General features: G+C 39.4%; 1 protein-coding gene across 4 annotated transcripts; it reads left to right on the forward strand.

Moving 5' to 3' along the window:
• The first annotated feature begins 592 nt into the window (after positions 1 to 592).
• Positions 593 to 16,218, forward strand: LOC131770211 (protein capicua homolog). Of its 4 annotated transcripts, XM_066168857.1 has the most exons (12): positions 593 to 610; positions 754 to 856; positions 1,330 to 1,502; positions 2,886 to 2,914; positions 3,883 to 5,978; positions 6,764 to 6,967; positions 7,809 to 7,917; positions 8,598 to 8,638; positions 8,776 to 8,952; positions 9,433 to 11,078; positions 11,436 to 11,969; positions 12,671 to 16,218. In XM_066168857.1, exons 3-12 carry the CDS (start codon positions 1,495 to 1,497, stop codon positions 12,681 to 12,683), a joined length of 4,857 nt encoding a protein of 1,618 aa, XP_066024954.1. In that variant the 5' UTR covers positions 593 to 610; positions 754 to 856; positions 1,330 to 1,494; the 3' UTR covers positions 12,684 to 16,218. The 4 variants fall into 4 exon arrangements, with proteins under 4 accessions (XP_066024954.1, XP_058941906.2, XP_058941907.2 ...); XM_059085923.2 differs by lacking the exon at positions 593 to 610 and having other exon boundaries at positions 721 to 856; XM_059085924.2 differs by lacking the exons at positions 593 to 610; positions 754 to 856; positions 1,330 to 1,502 and adding an exon at positions 2,537 to 2,663.
• Positions 16,219 to 16,477: the final 259 nt, after the last annotated feature.

Raw genomic sequence — 16,477 nt, forward strand, 5'->3', positions numbered from 1 at the left:
TATCTCAGGATTATTATTCATCAACGGGCACTGCCAGTACCATTCTCCACGATAAAGAACGCGATTTTTGCCACCTGAGTTTACTGCGCAAAATGTAGGACCCAGGTTCCCAAAGGGGAGCCACCGATTTGTTTCAGCAGTAGGTCTTGATTTGGACAGCGGAGATCACTTCCCATTACGTTATATTCTCAAATTAGTTCAATTCCAAGCGAACGAAATACGAGCGAACTGCGAGCTTGACACATTTATGGAATCATTATTACATAACAAGTAAATTTGTGTGGTTTTCTGAGTATATCCGACAACTATATGATTCTTAGGAATCAGCCAGGTTTTATAGAACATCAGTGTAAAAAAGTAATAGCGTTTAACGTTTAAATGATATCATCACAAGATTGAACTCGCATATTAAACAGAGCTGTATTAATTATTGATGACGTGTTGTTTTCACTTTGCTTTTAAAAATTAAAATAACATCGACCTATGCTACTAACAAAATTACTTTTTGAAAGAATGGAGCTTATGAGACGAAGCCAAAACGAATACCTTTATTACTAAATCCCGAAATTTGTTTTAAAAGAGGAAACATTACGGGGCAACTAGCAAATCAGTAAGCAATTCTACTTTAAATAACAGAATTTATTCATGTCATTTCGGGCGAGGACAGCTGAAAGCCATTCATTTACTGGCTTCGTAGGTCAAGGTAAGCATTAATATATTCGATTTTCCTTTTCTCCTATTCCCTTGGAATAGATATCACTGACAACAGTCTGTAGCTTGAATGAAATAAGGAAAGGGATATTTCCGAAGCAGGAGGGTGGCTGAGACATAGGGAGACTCATACAACCCTTACGAGGTATTTCTTTTTACCATTATTGTTATTTTGTAGTTTATGTTTAGGTTTAAATGTTCTTTGCTGTGTAAACAAACAGTTGGTCGACGTGATTTTTATCCAGAAACATCTTTTTCCTTTGGGTTTTGCACAGTAGTTCAGTAAGGGTTATTTTCGAGAATAACCCAAAATATGCCTTACTTTGTTTTACCTCTGGAGAAGACAAAAGTGAGGGTTTTCCCGGGCTTCTCCTTCAAAACACGTAAACGCAAGTGCTTTCAACTACGCTGTTGAAATTCCGTGCATAGATATGCTTCTTACGGTTTATCAAAAGCACGTTCACAATAAAATAAAATGCAAATAAACAAGCTGTACAAAAACTAATCATTTTCGCTCAACGCACGTCACTTTCGTCATCTCTAATTTTAACCAGAGCTTGCTGTCTCATCGCTGTATGACCAGTAATCAGTAGTGATTTGAACAACATTCAATTTCAGATCTCAAGCATCTATTCAATCAAGGTAGGGAGCTGACGGTTCAAGAGCCAAAACGAAATACTGCTCATGTGATTTAGGTCAATGTCTGAAGTTTAGATGTTCGTCATCCATCTTGTGATCGCCGTGTGATCCAGTGGAAAGGAACTGGATAGTCACCCACAAGTCATGCCCTTGTTAGTATATTTTTGTCAGTTTTTATCTATGTCTAATATTTTTTTAACCTTCCGCAACATTAAGAAATAAAGGGGGTGACAATTGTCGAACAAGTTAGGATTTTGTTGAAAAACAACGTAATTTATAGACTTTGATAAACACCGATCCACTTTTTCCGTCTCATACATGGCTGTTTTGTTTCCGAAAATGCGAATCTGTTTTATGGTAATATTGCTGTAAACAGAATTATTTATTATCGTTGTAAAGTTGTAACAAAACACGATGTCCTTGTAACCTGTTCGACTGAACTTTCGCCTTTTCTAATCCCGGATATGTTCTTTGTGTACCGAAGATATTTCTAGAAAAATTGTAGTATTCAACTTCACACAATTCTCGACGGGAAATACGACATGCTCTTTCAATTTTCGTTTTGTTTCAAATATTCACAGCGTGCAAATAGTGCTAAAACCACTACAAGCACACGCAATGCCGTGGAAAAGGAAAAGCTTCTTCATGTATATTTTAAGTTCTGTTTTCTGTGTAGGGAAACTATAAATGGAACCGGAGGGGGCGAATTAATTTAATTGTTACTGTCACGAAAAGGTGAATTGTGTACGTGAATATGAGAGAAAATGTTTGCTGGGATGATTCATAAAATAGAAATAACGAAGACACCTTTCTGGTTGACAGGCTTGCTATATGATAATTTTCTGCCTTTTGGCTCCGAGAATAATTCATGATTTTCAACTAGACAACTGTGCTTATTTGCCAAAATGCTTTATGTTAGTTCGCGCAGACGTGTAATAGCCATACCAAATTTTTGATGCCTTTTTGGATAGGTTGTTTTTTGTTTTGTTAAAATTAGTTTTCTCGTGAGTGATTTTACATGTCATCACGTAGCGATCTGGATTCTCTGGACTTTCGCGCAGAAAGATGCTCTATGCGTTTATTCGTTGCCCAGCGTTTATTGGCCAGAAGCTTTGTTTAGATTTTTACAATTGTCACACATGTGAATGAGTTTACCAAGTGGCCAATCAGCGTCGAGAACGGCTCCATTCACAGAAAGACAAGCAAATTCACGGTTTATTTTCGAAATGTTTCTGTACGAGAGCGATCGTTCGCCTCTAGCGGGGCCACTTTCCTTCGAATTGAATTCTCTCCATTCTGTATTGTGACTCCAGGTTTGTATTACAGAGATATGACCTTGTTTTCCACAATCGATTCTCCGTAATGTTGTTTTGATGTTATATTGTATCTGACCGCTACTCCAGTGCGCTACGAGCAAATTTTTTCCCTCTACGACCTTGTAACTCGAGCTATCTACACGTATTCGATTTGTAGATTTTTCTCGGTTCCTTTTTCATTTCGATATTTTCTAACACAACTATTTCCTTATTTGGCAGGAACGTGGATGAGGATCTGAGCGCCAAAGGTAAATTCGAAATTTTTACTACACACCACTTGATAATTCTACGTCGAGCGGACAAGTCTGGGCTTATTGAGCGACATTTTTTTGTTCCATTCATGATTGCAACTTTATTGTGTTGCGAACCGTAAAAAACCGGACGGCCAAGGTTATGTACCGATCGAAATTATCAGCTTAAAATCAAGGTAAAGGACCTGTTTAAAGATTTTTTTTGAGCAAATTCATCTCCAAATCGAAATCCGGCCAAAATCCTATTTATGGCTCCTTCAAAAGAAGCTTGTCAGCTGGTTCGTTAGAAAATCGCAGCTGATCTTAGCCGTTGTTCTTCACATCTTTCAGCGTTCGGTGCAACTTCGATGTTTAAAGAGATCTTAGTCTAAGTAGTAGTACTTTTCCACAAGATCTTATGGTTGACTTTACGGTTCGATCCTATGAAGAGTAGCATCGCGGATATTCATGCTAAACGCAATATTCAGATGTATCCTGTGTCACCTTGTTTTTAGCTGTCATACCGTTAAAATCGCAGCTTCGTTTAAAACCTTTATTCTGGCCGTCCTTTTGCTCGATTCTTCAAGAAATTTATCCACTCGAATAAAATCCTGCTGATTTTGGCGACAATCGAGCGAAAGCAAATCTTTTTTCGTAGTACACGTCCTGTGATGTCGTGTACGTCAATTTTAGTTTCCTTGAATTTGTAATTAGTATACAACCGAGACCTATCCACATTTTGAAACATTCTGCTTTAAAAATGGCAGTTTCTCCGTTCACCCAAGATGGTTTTATTCAATCGTTCAATTTCCGATACGCCAAAATAGCTAATGTGACTATCTATGGAACCTTGTAGGAAAAAAACACCTAAATGTATATTCATGAATTCGAACAAAATTGACTTTGTTTTATGCAAAATCTATTTAGCGATGCCGTTAATTTTCTCGCTTTCATCGTTAATACTTACGAAATGTTTTGTCCTGCAGAGAACATGAATCGGAAAGCGAGAGTTCGGCGTGGAAATCCTGGAAAAAAATCAAATGAATACAGTTTTGCCTCAGAAGATACAAAGATCGCTCCATGTGATAATCAAGATATTTCCAATGTCAACAATCAACTGTCAAGAAATTCGGCCAAACGAAATCTATCGAAAGAAATTGACCAAGAATCGCACAGTGAAACACACGAGTTGTATGCACGAGATGAAAAGGGAAACAGAAACGGAAATATGGACGGACGTCCCTTTGTTCCTGCCAAGTGCACCTCCACGCCAGCTGTTTTGCCACAAGATTCAGATTTTAAACCGAAATCTCCACAGAAGAGGAAAAAGGCTTGTGAGGAAGGAAATTCTCTAAAGAGGATTCCAAGTGGAAGCAATCTTTCTGAAGGAAACATTAATCATGCAACATCTTCAACTGTTGTCAGGCATTTGGCTTTTCCAGAAAACAACAATGTTGCAAACAATGATTTGCTTGAAGAGGAAAATACAGACAGTGCCATTTCTGATGAGGAAATAGAGAGTGGATTTGAAAAATTTAATAACCGACAGAAAACTCCAAGACGGCCTGTAAGTGTAAACCGTGCAGAAAACATTGTCTCTCGCACGCCAACTCCCACACAACAGAAATACAAGAAGGGGGACATTGTTCAAACAGAGAATGGTGTGCGCAAAAAATTTAATGGGAAACAGTGGAGACGGCTTTGTTCTCGGGAAGGATGCAACAAGGAATCTCAGCGAAGAGGTTATTGTTCTCGTCATTTGTCATTAAAGGGCAAGTCATTGACAAAAGGAGTTGGGATTCCAGGACAGAAAAAAGGAAAATTACATGGGAAAGAGCTCACATGGGAATCTGGAAATGAAAGTGAGGGAAGTGTGGAAGGAGAAGTATCCAGCAAAGGAAATGACCATTACAGAGACTTGAATAATAAAGAAGCAGAAGCGGCTTTTTCATTGGTGTCGCTGAGTAATTCCAGGTGTGCAACGCCATTTTCTAACCCAGCCACACCTTTACCCATTTCACCAGTTCCGGGTCAGTCCCCATCTCCATCACCATATGGTAACTGCTATAACCGCAGCTTAACACCAGGCCAGCATCGTTCTGTAACACCAGTGAAAACCTGGGCTACAACCACACCACGATCAGGAAGGTCTTCAAGTGCAGAGCTTCGTTCACCATTCTTCTCAAATGGTGTGTCATTATCAAATGCAGTTAGTCCAGATTCTGGTATTCTCTGTCGTGAAGAGTCTGGAAGTCGTGCTAGTAACACATCATCCCTCATGTCTCCTTTACCATTGCTCTCACCCATTACTCCAACAAAGAGAACATTCTCTCCTATTTCTCCTCCAGCAGGTACATGTCGCTCATTTTCCCCCATTCCCCGTATCCCTCCAGCAATTACAGGCAAAAGGACAGTGTCATTACCTGCACCATCAGCAATTACACCACCCAGAGATAAAGCAGGAAGAGTGATGTACTCTCCAATACCTGCCCAGCCACTGCCATTGACTTCAAACAGTACATTTGTCCCTTTTTCACAAGATACTAACAAGAGAGGTCAATCTGATCAGGAGAAAACAATGGAAAGTGAAGATGGCAAAAATTCTCCATCAGAAACTGTGGAAGATGGTACTGAAGTAAAATTGGAAGAGAATTTGCAACCAAAGGAGGATCAAGATGTATACACAAAAGATAGACAAACTGAACCAACAGAGTTAACTCCTAAAGTGATATTACCTCCAGTTCAACTGAATACAATTCAGATTTCTGTCTATCCCTGGCAGTGTTTGTTACCGCAACTCTACCATGTGCCTGTGAACAGCTCGCATCAGAAGGAAACATACGATGTTAATGTCTCATCACATGGAGGACAAAGCACCACTAATGAGCTGACTAAAATGGACAGAAATGAAAACCCAGGAAGTATGTCACTGGTAGAAGGTGAAGGTGCTAATCATGGTATAGGAGGGGACAGGAAGTTAGAAAACAAAACATCTGTCACTAGTGGACCAAACACAAGGAAAAGAGCACGGTCCACCTCCTTTAGTTCTCAGGATGAAGGAAAACCTCCTGCCAAGATACCGGTAAGTAGCATGGCAAGAATATAATAAAATAATGGAATAAAACGTAAAATTTTAAGAAATCAGTATGTAATTTTTAAAAAATCACCATAATTTTATGGGGATGATACTTAATTTCTGTAAACTCAGTGGTATACAATTACCCTTTCTTCACTCTTTTAATTATGGAATTCTCAAAGATGCAACATTTATTATTTGAAGGGTCAAGTGAAACATTAGACCCTAAGTGTCCTCTTGACTGAATTCTCAATAGACTTCAAAAAGTAATTTGGTTGTGTAAACAATTGTGGTCTAAAATCTCCTCTAACTATTACAGAATGTTGCAACCTACTCTAATTTGATAGCTGGCCATCATACATAATTCCTTAGGTCTGTTTATTTGCTTGAACATGGTTACAACTAGCTGCAATGTAAAACCCCCTTTCTTTTTCTGGATTTGCTTGTTTCAGCAACTGAAGTAATCATCTCTCAACCATAAGTCTTGTTTGATATTAGTAAAACCTTGATTAAAATAGAACAAAAATTTGTTGCAGTTTTAATTTTTTGCCACTTTCTTTAAAAGTTCATAAAATCTTCTAAGTTGGTTACTCTCCAAAACCCTTCATTTTATGTGAAATATGGAGAATTCTGTGCATAATGTTAAGTGAATTGTATGTAACCATTTGAATAAAGCAATATTGATATGCTTGGTTGCATCAGGTATTGTAATAATTTGATAGTTGGCAAAATTTTTTCTCTGAAACAATTTTACTTTGGTAATTTGACATTTGTCCTTTTTTAATTGTAAGGCACCTAGTTATCAAGCCAAGCAGGAGAAGGAACATATTCGCCGTCCAATGAATGCCTTTATGATCTTTAGCAAGCGTCACAGGGCTCTTGTTCATCAGAAACACCCTCACCAAGATAACAGGACTGTGAGTAAGATTCTGGGTGAATGGTGGTACAACCTTCCTGCTAAAGACAAACAGAAATATGTGGACCTTGCAGCCCAGGTGAGTCTGATGACTGAGTCATGCTGAATTGTACCTGATTGCATGTTGCATGCCTTTTTTTTTTTTAGTTTGTTTGTTTGTTTTTTCAAATTTGCCACTAAAGCATTAAACTGTATTTTCTCATAGTCTACAGGCATATTGACCCATGCAAGATGTTAAGAGAGCACTAGAACTTTTTCTTAAAATCATTTGCCTACAGCTCATGACTTAAATTTTTTAGTGTTTTCCCAACATCCCAAGTGGGTGATTACATTGGTAAAACTATGAAAAGTGTGGTTTATTGCTTTAATAAACTAAATTAAAACAAAAAAATTTCCCATGGATGTAGTCCTGCAATACACTATGGGTTTTTGATCAATGAGGGTGCTGGTAATAGTTTTTTTATGATGCTAAATGTGACTCAGTATTCATTAAAACTGGGCTTTGTTAAAAAAAGATGGTAATAACTTGAAGTTTGGTTCTTGAGCTGAGAAACTCCTTCCCACCACAACCCTCAGCTCCAAATCAAGAGATCTCCCCAAAGGCTTTATTACAGCAATAACAGTGTGATTTTATTTGTTCTATTGCCAATGTAATATTAACAATAATAGTCTATTTTGTAGTTGCATGCTTAGTTTCCAAGCCTTTGAACTGGAATGAGGCTAAGGGTGACCTTGTTATGATACAAACCTTGCTGCCTTTCAAAGGTAAATTACTTTGTTATCATGCTAACTAGATACTGGTCTCTATCACAACATTGTCAACTTCAGCCTCACTCTAAATCAAAGGCTTGGCAACTAAGTACACAACTGAAAAACAAGGCATATTAGTTATTATCAATATTTATATTAATTGTTGTAAGGTCAAAGAAGCTCATTTTAGGGCTTACCCACACTGGAAGTGGTGTACAAAGGACAGAAAGAAGTCTCCTCGCAAAGTCTCTGACAGAACAGAGTCAAGTGATTCAGTGGGTAAGTACAGATCTGTACCCAGCATCAACACTCTTTCCAGATAATGGTACTTTTATCTACTAATTTATGAGAGATTATGGCAATAAACTCAATTGCTATTTTTAAATGATGCATTATGAGAACTTGAATAGCTTATTGGGGTGTATAATAGGACATTAAAGGGACAGTTTACACATCATGCCTGTGTAAGTAGACAGAATGCATCACAAGCATGCACTGTTGACTTGCTTTTCACCAAGTCAACTGTTCTTTTTTTTTTATGAAAACATGTAACCAATGTCTAGTTTCTTTCTCAAATGTTGTCATGGTTTTGATTAATTGGTAATGGGACTTTGTGTTGTCCAATTCTGTCTGTAATCACACTCATGATTAACAAATCGGACTTCTGCTTTGTAGCTGTCGGATTTTGTCAATCACTCATATGATTACAGACCAAATTGAGCTCCACTCTGTCCTATTACCACTATTAAGAATTGAATGTTATATCTGACAATGAGGTAATTTGAAGCAGCGAGTGACCTTCATTGATTTTGCTAGGCCTTGAGAATTTAATTTCCTTGTGCAGTGGCATTTAATCACCAGACAAATGATGTCCATTGTCTCCTTAAAATTTGATTTTGTACAATGCAGTGTAAGTTATTTTTGACATGGTCTGCATATTTTCCACTTTCTGACTTTAGGGGGAGATGGAGTGGAATTAAACAATAATGAAGAACAAGAGGTAAGAACAAATATCTCTGTCATTTACAGTACATTACATCAAGGGTGGTGATAGTGATTTTTTTTGGTCACTTTTGTTATCTTTGACTTTATTTCTGAGTTTTAAACAGATTTGATAATCAATAATTGCTTTTACAGGGCGTTTTTGACAATGAGAATGACGAAACAATGGATGCTAAACCAAGGCTCAGAAGTAAACGTTCATTGAGCACACCAGCACATGAACAGGATCCATGTCTGAAGGAAGCTGTACACAGGCCCTACACCCCACAGCCAGTCCCAACAACACAGCATTCACTCTTTGAGCTTGCACAGGTAGTCTATACTGTTACACCTGGATGAACACGAGTTCTTTACTTCAGATGTCACTCCCATGAGTGACTAACATGTAGTTTCTCCTTACAATATCCATACATTATCCATCTTACAGGTCATGAGAATACTCAAAATGATCAGGTAGAAGTCCCTATCTTGGTCTAACACCAAATAATTTAATAATTATTATTGTAACTATTTTACAAGGAAATTCTAAGCAGCTAGAGGGGAGAATTAACAATCAGATCTTGGGAGTTACAGGTTTTGCTCAAATTTTTGTTTCTTGTTGTGGTATTTGAAATATATCAACCAAATCAGGCTTGGCTAGGAAGAAAAACATACCTTGAAATTGTTTAATATTTGATATTAAATAACTGTAATTTCCTTAAGTTTTTGACTGGTTTTTAATACAACAAACATCAGTAAAACATCATGCTAAATAGCGTTTTCTTAAACTAATGTTCTTTCGATTCATTTCAGATGTGTTCCGAGTTAGATGATAAGACCAACCCACCAACGAAGCCCTCAGTGTCAAACAATAAACACATCACATTTGAACAAGGGACCAATGATGGGATGAGTGAATCAGAGGATGATGATATTGGCTCCGAGGAACTGATGTGCAATGAGAACATTGATGTTAATGACAAAGAGTCGGATGACTCCGATGAGGAGGAGCTGACCAACAGGGTGTTTCCACAGCAGAGGTTCTCTCCAGTACCTTTTACGGCAAGACGAAGCCAGACACCAGACCTTGGCAAGATCAGGTATTCCCCTATTGAATTCCCTGCCAAGAGAGCCGTGACCCCGAACATCTATGAACAAATGATCTCTAAAAATCACTCACAGGACATTTCTGGCAAAACGGCGTCCAAAGTGGTGGACTTTAGTTTCAGGGCACCAAAAGGGCTACCTCATTCAAATAAAAGTATGGACAGAACCACTGAAACTGCACCATCGCAGAGCAGTCAGTTCGTACGCCCAAAGCTGCCGATGGCAAAGACGTCCTCTCCAGGACTAAAAGTCAGTGGCTATTTTCAGCCAACTGGTTCAGTTTTTAGACCAAGCCAACCGTCCAGTGGTACTGCAAGCTCTAAGAATGCGATGTGTGCCAATGAGAGTGCCCCCAAAGCTGCTGTGAGCACATCTGACGTATCTCATGCGTCATTTTCACAACCGGTGCTATTCCCAAGTAACTTTACCAAATACTCTCCCGCTACAAATTTGTCTTCGACAAGTTATTCCGCACACGGATCACAAGTGAAACCATACAGAGGAACCAGTCATGCTGGGATGGAGCCAAGCAAAAGTCAAACCGTCAAAGTGATGGAAAGTGCGCAAAAGGTTCCAGTCACTGGTCAAAACGAAACAAGGCAATCACAAGGCACGTGCGTATCTACCGCTGTTCCACTGGCCAATCAAGTGGCTTGGGCAGGTGCTTCGGATTCCAGTTTCTTATCTCCCCTAACAGTCTCTGTGGCTACTCACACTGCTCCACCATTTCACAAAAGTAGTAAAACTACACTGGCTCTTTCACCAGTTGCCAAAGGGGTTCAGCTGAAGCCAATTGCACCAATGTTGTCCCCTCCGTTGTTGGCCTCATCTCCCAGTGGGGAAAAAGCATCCCAGAGAGTTCTTCTCGCCAAAAAGCCAACAGGACACCCTTCAGGAAAAATGGAGGCAAATCGAAGTATGCAACAAGGTTTTCTCTCCCATGGAGGGTTGGGTTATTGCAATATAAGCCCCGCTGAACTACATACGGGTACTCCACTTCTACAAAACCCGCCAAAGTCAGCACAAGGCTCCTATCACCGACAAGCTCATGTCGGCAACAGTAACGTGCCACCACGATCCGCCCCGCTGTCTCCGAAGGTGCCGTCAGCCAGTGCGTCCCTCTTGTCCCCAAAAGGGGGTAAAGGTATCCCAGAGACCTTTCCCAAAACTGAGGCTGCTGCGACCTCAACAAGTTATGCACAAGGTCACCCAAGCAGCCACAGACAACCCAGCAAGCCTCAGCCTGATAACTGCAGTGAAGGACAAGCAAATCTTGAGAGAAGTGATATACACACAACCCAGCAAATAGGAAAGCCTATACTCAAGAGGTTTATAGCTGACGGAATGGAGGAGTAAGTTCCCATTTCATGAATAATCTGTTTATTTCAACTGTCATGCTTTACAAAGGTTGGGCAACGCTATCCACTGGATAAAACTCTATACGATGGATAACGCTATACGTTTTGCTATCACTTGTCCATCGGATAGCAATTTATTCGTTGGATAGCGCTGTCCGACCTTTAGACGACTGCGCCCTGATAACTAAACCGTCATCTTGAACACAGGCTGTGGTTGTGGTTGCTTATGGTGAAAGCGTTTGTGGAACTGGCGTTCGGTTCGGTTGTGGGCTATGAGCTTAGTCTCAAAAAGTGATCAAATTCTGCCCGTTCTCAAATCCATCATTTTCGAACCTTTGTTTTATTTTACAGAGTCTTATCTGAGGTGAATTTCGAGAGGCAATTTGCGCAGCTTCCCGAATATTCACCTTACCATCGCCAAGCTCGGGATGGCAGGTCAACAAACAACAAGCGTGGGGTCTTGACAGCAAGTAAACCGAACGCTGACGATTCTGGCAGTCAATCACCTTCTCAGGAAAGGTCGTCTTCTGGTACCGGTTCATCAGAAGAAATCTTCCATGGTGCAGGTCACCGCACAACGAGCATGCCAAGTCTTGACGCGCTGGCAGAGGTCGCCGTCCTGGAACAAGGACTGAAGGATGCTGATAGGGAAGACAAGACAGAACCAGGCAGTCCCACTCTCTCTCCTCATAAGAAGCCAATGGATCAGAGACGTGCCGTGGTTCTTCAGCTGTTTCAGGATCATGGCTACTTCCCTTCTGATGCAGTGACGACTGTCTGTCAGCAGCGGAATGCAGATCTCTTCCAGACGAAGGGAGCGCTGCAACTCAAGATACGAGAAGTGCGACAAAAGATCATGCACAAGAGTGGTGGAGGAAATAGCAAGTAAGCTGTACTTAAAATACTAAATCGTGCTTTGTATTGTTTTTTTTTCTATGTTTAACGTTGCAAAGGTACCGCCTACTCTGATGGTGTAGACATATATGACTTGCATAAATTCAGTGTTAAAGTGTTTGGTTACCTGATCTGATAAACATATTGAGCTTTTTCAGGAGTTTTGCATTAAGAGTACACATAATCATGCACTTTTTTTTGTTTTTTGTGAGACGTCTAATTGGATATTTGAAATACCAGTTGGTAAGAGTGGTGGGAAATTCGAAGTTTAGGACTCAAGGATAACTGACCAATTTTATGGCTTTTCGTTACTTTAAAGGATCTTACCGCAATATTTGCTATTTGTTTCCCGAATATATATTTTTGTCCCTCATGGGAACTTACCCTTTCTCGGAAGAAGTGGGACTTTATCCCCTCTTAGTAGAAGCTTCTCGGTTGATTAACGGGAAGTAGGCTTCGCTAGAATTTGTAAGAGATGTTCCACCATTCCTTCTCCCTTTGACGTCTTTTCCCCCTCCCCCTTCCCCTCCATATAAACCTCTTCGTGGATAAATCATCCACGAAAGTGCAGTTCATTGACAAACGTAAATAGTTTTAAAACTCAGCATAGGTATATTTGCCATGTAGTACTGTCATGTAGAGCTACCAGTAAGTAGTTATAGGTTAATACAGTCAATCGTCCTCTTTTGCAGTACATGGACATGATTGCATAAAATGTTCGTAGTTTGGCCGAACTCTAGTACCCAGTTGACGTGCGTTCAATTTATGTAAGGACAGCTATACAAATGGCAAGAAGTAGGACACATTGACTCTCTATAAAGTATGTTACTTAGTGCCATTTACTTACAGGACTTCCATACGTTGTCCACCCCCTAAAAAGCACTTAACTACTATAGGAAAGTACCGTATTTCCTCGAATAGATGCCTGGGCGCTTATTTACAATTTCGGCTTAAAGGAGGGGCGCTCAATAGAGGAAGGTGCTTAATCAAGGGGTGTGCTGTGTGCTTATCAAGAAATTATTCACCTGTACTGATTCCGTGGCAGGTTTTCCTTGTATCCCTACTATTTAAGAAATAAGGGAAAAGGGTGGGTGCTTATTCTAGAGGGGCGCTTGTTTGACAGAATGACCTCGTGGGTTGACGCTTATTTTGGGAAGGACGCTTATCAGAGCGTTCACATATATTCGAGGAAATACGGTATTCCCATAACTATACATAACGGGTTATTTATCTTCTTTCACCGGTGATTTCTGCTGTGATTCCAGTAAATGGACTTCGTTATAGCATTATATGATAAGCTGAAATATACACGCAATTTGATTGGTTCTTACTTACGATCTCTTTAAGGACAGACGTATAGATGACGTCATCATTAACATTCTGCTTCTTTTATCTTATAAAACAAATAGACTGCATGTTGCCATGGGTCTGTGCAATAACAGATAACAGAAGACGTCAAATGTAGTGAGGATATCAGGGACGCTCTCAGCTGCGCCCCTTTTTTGTTCGTACCACATTTTGATGTCATCTGCGAACTTTTACTGAACAGGCGCTTAGCAACTTGGAATCTGCATGTTTAATATAGTTCAGTTAGTACGTCCCGCAGTGGTGTACTTCTCGTGTTTGTGTTACTGAAAGCTTATGATGTAGTGTTAAATATGTAAATTAACTTCCATTAAGTTGTTGCAGTGGAGACAGGTCTTGCTATGTGTAGGCCAAAAGCAGTTTTAGAACTGTACTTAGCCTAGCTTTCTTACCGTTAAGGTATATTGCTATTTTCAAAGGAGACTTGTGCGAATTGTTGCTTGTTTTGTTATTGGTCACCATAAGGTATTTATTGACTGCGTGTTAGTCGCCATTTTGAATTTTATTGATTTAGTGCTCGGTCCTTCAACGATTGTTTGCGAAGGAGGAACTCGAAACATCTTCGGAAGATTCCATTCAAAATGGCGTCTGACACGTGTTCATTATTGAGTGAACTTGTTGTATGGTGTGTTTTATTTATTGAGTTCAGAGACGTGGTGTGTATAGTTGTAAGATAAATGCGATGGCTTAAGTGATTTGAGGATGGATGTACATATGATGGATTAATTTGTTTTTATCGCCCATAGATAGTTATATAGTATGGAGTCTGTGGTTATGGAATTTTAATGATTAATGAAGTAAGGTATCAGTATGGAGTTAGAAGGACAGATTTTCAGCTAATTATGCTTTTAATGATAGTATTGCGTGATTATGATTAAGGTTGTGTCATTTTTGCCTTTCCACATTCAAAGAACTTTACATTAGTTGCGTGACAGAGAGTGTTTTAAATTTTTTTTATTACATCTGAATGAGCGTGACTTACGTGACTCTTCAGTCACTGGAGGCTATGGCGGCTCTGTGAGATTTAATCGAGTTTTTGCTTCTCTTTGATCGATAAATTCAACTTAGGTGATAAAATGCCCAAATGCATCGGATGAACCGAATAATTTGAGAAGTGGCCACTATCTCATAGTGCTGTCAGTCCGTGGCATTTAACGATGCATGGCAACCAGTAGGGGCGAGAAGTGTAAGCAGCAGGTTGGAAAAGCGCGCTCTTGATTGGTTTCGCATTTTTACTTGACCAATCAACGTCTCGGAAACTCCTGCGCGACAAACTGTACTTCTCACTTCAGTGGTACTAAGGGAAAGATTTTCCTTTTTTTTTTCTTTTTTTTTCGTTTTGTATTATCATTATTATTCATTATGAAGTAAACATTTTTTTTCGTAACCGTACCATCCCTCTTCAAGTGATAGGTCTCAATGAAGTATGGTACAGAATGTTAGACGCATATTTTGCTGGTGACTGTAATTTGGGAGCCGCTCTGAAAACAGTGGTCATTAAATTAGCATTTGGATATGATTACTGCATGGTTTTTTTTTTGTTTAATATGTATTTCTAGCAAAAATGTTTGCATTTGAACACAGCATGTTTTACCACTGTTGGTGACCTTTTTTATGCTTGTGTGTACATTCGTTCGTGCGTGTGCGTGTGCGTGTGCGTGTGCGCGTGCGCGTTCGTGTACGTGCGTGTGTATGCTAGGATAGCCTTAATGTCTTAGTTTGCGGTCGATTTATAACCAGAGCATTTCTGTGATCGTATTTAATTCTTTTACATCGTTGAGAGGCGCTCCTTACGGTGCACAATTTATGCGCTAATTGTGTGAGTTTTGTAATCCCAATCAGGAATGTGCGTTTAACTTTTGTGACTTTGATGTTATTAGTATTCTTGATTTCAGAGACCAAAGTCTTAGGACTGCGCATGACCATAACTCGTCGTCAGTCATGCGCACTAGAATAGAATACTGGATTGGAGTTAAATCAATGGATTCTGTGTAATTTTCCGACCCTAACACGTAGATAATAAGGCACCAGCTGTTTCCTGCCTAATGTAATTATTAAGCTCTAATAATAACAAATTAAGAATACAGAAGTCTTAACTAGACAAAGGTGGGAAACAACTCAGAACATAATTGTTTTGAATGGAGACAAAAATGTCAGGAATTTGCAAAGTTTTCATTTTGATGGACTATATCTATTTACTACCTTTGCGTTCAAAACAACGTTTTCAAGATTCTTTTTGCTCTTTTGTTTTTTTTTTTATATATATATATATATATACAAATAATAACATTTTTATTTCCAGTATGTGATTTTTATTTTCTACATTTTTGAATTTGGTGTGGTTCCATATTTTATCTCCTCCTAATGTTATTGCTCATAACTAGTTGCCTCTGGCAAAAAGACAGAGATTGGGAACGAAAGAAAGACCAAATTTCGATGTTATCCGGCTATTGCTCGGCAAACGTTCGGAAGCTCGCCTCTAGCGTTGCTTTGTTTATTCCATCGCTCGGATGACCGGCGTACATAGGGAAGAAGTGGGCGAAGGTCATTCTACAGCCTAGAGCTGTCTTTTGGAACGTTACAAGTTGAATTTGACTTTCTTTCGTTTCATCTCTTTGTACAGCAGGTACGCAGGTTACCGTCGAGAGTCTAGTAATACTGAAAGTGGATAAATGACAGTGAGGCCAGTGGAAAGAACTAGTTTAATTGCCTTAGCTGTAGTTAGAAGCAGATTGATTCGGGTCTCGATCGTTTGTTATTTATCGTAACCTCTTCTGTTTCATGCTATGAAAAGACAGTTTAGAGTTACTGATTAATTGAAAAACCTTATACTGGAACGAGGTTTGGTCAAGCAATTAAAGAGAGATTTTATGAATGTGGTGTAATTAATTCTGGCTCTATGTGGGCGTCTGAACTGAGCCGCGTTTGCAGGAGTGGCCCTCAGTAGTCGTCAATGGGGTCTTTTGATCCAACCCTTCCTGAGAACACTTTCCCGAAATCCGAACAGTTTTTATTTTGGTACTATTTTAAGTCTCTTACCCCTGCTGGGAAAGATTTCAAACCAGGACATCGCTGATGAATGTAAATACAGGTACAGCATCTTACACAAGAAGAACACTGATGCGTCGCGTCTG

This window comes from Pocillopora verrucosa, chromosome 6, assembly GCF_036669915.1.
Source record: "Pocillopora verrucosa isolate sample1 chromosome 6, ASM3666991v2, whole genome shotgun sequence".
Lineage (NCBI taxonomy): Eukaryota > Metazoa > Cnidaria > Anthozoa > Scleractinia > Pocilloporidae > Pocillopora > Pocillopora verrucosa.